At 49.8% G+C, this 5,545-nt stretch overlaps 1 protein-coding gene across 1 annotated transcript in view; it reads right to left on the bottom strand.

Moving 5' to 3' along the window:
- Nucleotides 1-209: 209 nt before the first annotated feature.
- The window catches only part of RASIP1 (Ras interacting protein 1), a 26,205-nt gene continuing 20,869 nt past the window's right edge, over nt 210-5,545 (bottom strand). The window contains exons 10-12 of the mRNA XM_015414411.1: nt 4,328-4,500; nt 2,301-2,448; nt 210-764 (exon numbers count right to left, since the gene is read on the bottom strand). Of these exons, the coding sequence (XP_015269897.1) occupies nt 565-764; nt 2,301-2,448; nt 4,328-4,500 (521 nt within the window). The 3' untranslated portion in view covers nt 210-564. The remainder of the gene's footprint in view (nt 765-2,300; nt 2,449-4,327; nt 4,501-5,545) is intronic.

The following is a 5,545-nucleotide window of genomic DNA, read 5'->3' on the forward strand; positions in this document are numbered from 1 at the left end:
ACCCCCATGCATCAGGGCATTTCACAGTCCCATACAGGCAATGTGCACCAAATCAGCGCACACTAACAGAGACGAGTGTAGCCAGTTCTATCCCTCTCCTTCAATATCCTCTTGTCCTGCCTCTGGCAGCTGCTCCTGCTTTCTGAGAATTATGTGTAGAATTTGGAAGCTTCCTTTACATTGAGATGCTCTGTCCAGTTTCTCAGTCTCAGTGAATAATTTTATTGGGGTGAGGAAAAGAATACATTGTTTGTGACAAACAGTGTGAACTGGGGCCCGAAAGAGCAGCCGAGTGTGAGGTGGGAAAAATGCTGTAGTCTCTCAAATAAGCAGCTGACATCAGATGACAAAGAGCTGAGGTGGTAACAGCAAACGGTGGCCAGTTTTCCCCCCTGACCTTGGACATGGTAAATGACCTTTGAACTTCAGGGCAACCCCATATCAGGTAAACGGAATGGTTTGAGGTTCTTCCGCCTCTTCCAAAACCCACTGGGGGGAAACGTTCTGACAAGGGCTTCCTGAGGACCTGAAACCATCTTGAGTGTGGGTGCCGTTCCTTCCTTCTCATTGGCTGGAATCCAGACCATAGACTGCTCTTTGGTTGGCTGGGAGGGATTCACGCTCCAGCTCCCACAGGAAGCGACGCAGACGTACAAGTTGCCGATGGAGGCCGTCGTCAGACACGGGCTCCGAGAGACGCAAGCGGAAACCGTCGCAGGGAAGAATCAGGGGCGGGTGGTCGGTGAAACTCTCAAATATATCGCCTGGGGTGTAGGAGAGAAGAACCAGAGAGCCAGCACTTGGTTTATAAAAATTGAAGTCAGAGTCACAATTAGATTTTTCAGCATTCTGAGCAGACTTAAACATTTGTTCCCAGAAAATAAAAATACAATTAGAATTCTGGAACTCTCCATTTTCTCAGACTTTGCTGTCCTGGGCAGCTACACCAGTAGCTCTACCCTCTTTTTACCCTAGCGACACCCTCCAGTAAGTGCTACAGGAGGTGTTAGGAGCCCATTTTTGCAAAAGGCACCAAATGCTTTCAGTATTGCTTCACTTGTTGGGGTGGGAGAGAGATGGTGGAGCTCAAAGGGGAAAGCAAGGGAACAGGGTTGGAATAGAGAGGGGAGTCTTTCCCAGCAGGGGAGAATGCAGTGGCGGGGAATGTGGTAACATCCTTACACCCCAAGACTGATGCCAAAGTTCACAATCTAAAAGGGATAATTTTGGGGTACTGTTTGCTGGCTGGTGGGAGGGGAGGGAGAGAAAGAGAAGTGGGTATGGGTCACTTCTCAGGCACAGAATCAGCCAGTGACACAGGAACACAGATGACCCTGGCCAGTCAAGGACAAAAGGCAGGCAATATCACACATTACCTAAAGTCACACCTAAATCAACAGAGAGCTGCAGGATGCCAAAGTGTAGAAATGTAGAGATGCAGACAGGAAGGGAATGAGGGTCTGCAAAGAGGGAGACACAAGGGGGATGAGCGCGTGGAAGAAGGGGTCCATTTTCTCTTGGCCGTTTTAGATAACAAGAAGGAAGGAATCCGTTGTCTTCAGAAAGCGGCCATTACTACGTGGTGCTAAAATCGAGAAGTGGGAAACCCCAGACGCTAACACCAAGGTAGTAGATGAGTTCTAATGGCTTGCAAGTTCAAGAAGTGAACAGCCTATCTATATTTACCTCTGCCAGGGATATTTAAGATTCAAAAACAAAGTTCTGCATTTATATCACCTTTTCTTTGATCCTTGCTCAGCCTGTTGTGTTTACTTACGCTGTGCGTATTTTTTATTTTCTTATTAGATTTCTTTACATTTTTAATGCTCCTGGTCTGATCTCTGTGATGCTTCTTAAAACTCTTGTCCAGTCCATGCTTATCCGTAGAGAAGGGGGAGGAGAGAGAGATTTACCCTACCCTCCTAAAACGTGGAACTAACCTCTGTAGCAAGTGCAAAGGAGAGGGAGACTCGAACTCAGGCAGGATTCCTAAAAAAGGACTGCTTAATTGGTGGTAGTGATGCCCAGAGAGAGCAAGAAACTAGGGAGCAGAGGAAGAGAAGTCTCACTGGGGCAGGTGACCAGGGATGGCTACAGAACTTCCTCACGCCCATATTGGCAGAAACAAGTGCTTGTGGGACCGTATCCCTACAGAAGGAAAATTTCACCTGTTGAATTTCTGTCTGCCACATGGCTATCAAAGGCACAGATCCCCTGCCAGAAATAAAACCAGTGGCAACTATAAGGGGTGGGGTGACAAAGATCATGTGGGTTTGGGAACAAGGGGTTTCCACACTCACTGTGTGCAATTTCGTCTCTCTCCTCTTCCGGCGGGTCCCAGCACTCAGGGGCCGGGCGGCCTGGCCCCAGTTGATAATTCCTGAGCACATGCTGGAGCTGGGCTGGCAGCAGGGCTGAATAGTCGTTTTTCAGGCGGGACCAAGATGACTGCGTACAAGCAGAACACAGGAGAGCAGTTAGCAAAAACATCCCAACCCAGCCCTTCGAGCTGACATGTCTGCCTCCCTCATCCAGACGCTGTGCTTTCTGTCCCAGAAGCAGAAAGCAGGGCTGACACCCAATTCAAAGAACATACTCGATTAAGCATGTGAAGTTTTACTTGAGTGGTACCTATTTATCTACTTGCAATTTCTTACTTTTGAACTGCTAGGTTGGCAGGAGCTGGAACTAGAGACGGGAACTCACTCGGTCATGCGGCACTCAGGTCTCGAACTGCTGAACTACCGACCTTCCACAGCCTGCAGTTCAGCGTCTTAACCACTTGAGCCACCGCAGCTCCAAATAAAACATACACAAGGTTAAAAGAAATAGACCAAATATCCGACTCTTAAAGCTTATTACATACAACCTGAGTCATTTCTGCACCAAGCAACTTGAATTCCGCAACCTGAACAATTTCTGCCAACCTATATTCTCTATTTGCATAATTTACTCAGCGGCTGCTAAGCATGGGTAAAGACAAGGGACAGGTAATGGAACCTAGCACATTCATGTGCATGCCTCTGAGATTTCATCAGAAATTGCACATGCTCTTTCAAGCCCATCAGCACAGCCATGAGAGCTAGAAACTTAAAAAAAAAATGACTCTCAGATACCCAGATTCCTCAGCTTGGAGCCCAATAACAAAACCATCACTTAAATGAAATAACGGAAATACGCAGGTCTCTGTACTAACAGGGCTCTGATTCCTTGGGTCCCAGCACAAACTTGCAATAGCCACTACTATCTGCTCCAAGACATCCAATGTCACGTTCCATGAGGGGGGGGGGATGGGACTCTAATTTACTTTTTATATGAACTAGAAGACAGATCCAGACCACCCTTCCCTTATCAGCTCCAGTAAAGTGTACCTGTTTTGCTTTTAGGGTTGCCAAGTCCAGGTTGGAAAATTACTGAAGATCTTGGGGTGGAGCCTGGGGAATGTGGGGTTTAGGGAGGGGAGGGACCTCAGTGGGGTATAAGACCGCACAGTCCATCCCCCAAAGCTGCCATTTTCTCCAGGGGAACTGATCTCGGTCATCTGGAAATCAACAGTAATTCTGGGAGAACCCCTGGAGGTTGCCAACCTTATTTCCTGTCCACATCTGGGCTCCCCTGATGCCAAAACGCAAAGTGTCAAATAAAATGATGAATTAAGAAAATAAATAAAAAGGACTGCCAACACATTCTCCTTAGGGCTCTGATTCCTTGGGTCCCAGCACAAACTTGCAATAGCCACTACTATCTGCTCCAAGACATCCAATGTCACGTTCCATGAGGGGGGGGGGATGGGACTCTAATTTACTTTTTATATGAACTAGAAGACAGATCCAGACCACCCTTCCCTTATCAGCTCCAGTAAAGTGTACCTGTTTTGCTTTTAGGGTTGCCAAGTCCAGGTTGGAAAATTACTGAAGATCTTGGGGTGGAGCTTGGGGGAATGTGGGGTTTGGGGAGGGGAGGGACCTCAGTGGGGTATAAGACTGCACAGTCCATCCCCCAAAGCTGCCATTTTCTCCAGGGGAACTGATCTCGGTCATCTGGAAATCAACAGTAATTCTGGGAGATCCCCTGGAGGTTGCCAACCTTATTTCCTATCCACATCTGGGCTCCCCTGATGCCAAAATGCAAAGTGTCAAATAAAATGATGAATTAATAAAATACATAAAAAGGACTGCCAACACATTCTCCTTTCATCAGACCCTTGAACTGTGTGCTTCAGGAGGAAAAAGGGCAGCAAACACCCACGACCTATGCTCTCGCCCGAGCCAGCTGTTTCCACATCTGGGCCCTTCAAGGCCCGGGAAGGCAAAGACCTATTGTTCACCTGCAGCAGGCTGCTTTTGGGCACACACAGCAGGTTGGCCGTGGTGCTCAGCTTGCGGAAGAACTCGGTGGCAATGTCTCCAAGGCCCACTCCCTGCAGCCAGTCCAGCACCAGGTCCAGGTTGGTTCGGATTTGCACCGCCTTGGCCCACTGGAACAGGGACTGGGAACTGCCTGGAAAAAAGGGGGGGGGAAGGGTTCTTGAGAACAAATCTGAGCCAGGCTATTCAGTCCCAACCTCTGACCGCTCCCCCCCCCACTGCTTTCCTGCCAGTGGCTCCCTCACTCCGAGGCTCCCACCCCCCACCAGCTCACTAAATGCTGGATGAGGAGCCGCCTCTGCCTGGCGATTTCCTGTCCTGCTCAGGGCAGTCCTAAACTCTGGGACAAGCAGGAAGCAGCCTGCTTCCGCCAGAGACCAGGACAGAAAATAGGAGGAAGTGTCTGTGTGTGTGTGTGTGTGTGCGCGTGTGTGTGTAAGGGAGGGGGGATGCTGAGAGGTTCTTGTTCTTTCACTGGGCAGGAGCAAAGGACAGAACCCGATTCTTCCAGTGCTCCAGCCATTTTTGCACAGGAGGCTTCCATTCAATCTTGTTTCCGTTGGTTTCTAATAGAGCTGTCAAACCCCCATGGCCCAGAACGGTCTTTCCAGTGACAAATGCTTTGCTCCTGCCTTTTTTTTAAAGTTTAAGGCATCTCTCGAAAGCCTCACTAATGAAACTGCCATCTGCACATGGACATATTATGCCTCATTCACCACACGGAGAACCCAGGCGTTCTGATTTTCACCGTTCCTTGCTCTATCCTATTAGACAGTCTTTGCTTCTCATATAGTAGGAGTTCAAGGCTTTCTGTCTCTCTAGCAGGGGTCGTTTCGTAGAAAAAGAGCTAGGAGAACTCATCAGCATAACTCATTAGCATATGCCACACCCCCTGACATCACCGGAAGTGTGTCATAAGGCCACACACCCCGCCCCCAACGGTCCCGGCCGCCACCGCCGGCCTTGCAGCTCCACTGCCGAGCCCCATGAGGGGCCCGGTGGTGGACCTACAAGGCCGGCGGGAGTGCAAGGAAGCCCCGCGAAGGCCCTCCCTGGCCCCAGGCAGGCAGGGGTGGGGAGAGGCGGGGAGGAAGCAACTTACCCTCCCTCTTCTCCTGCCTCCTCCTGGCTGAATGAGGGCTGGAAGCGGGGCGACCGGAAGCAGGGGGCGGGGCTTC

This window comes from Gekko japonicus, unplaced genomic scaffold, assembly GCF_001447785.1.
Source record: "Gekko japonicus isolate JY-2015 unplaced genomic scaffold, Gekko_japonicus_V1.1 scaffold243, whole genome shotgun sequence".
Taxonomy (NCBI): Eukaryota; Metazoa; Chordata; class Lepidosauria; order Squamata; family Gekkonidae; genus Gekko; species Gekko japonicus.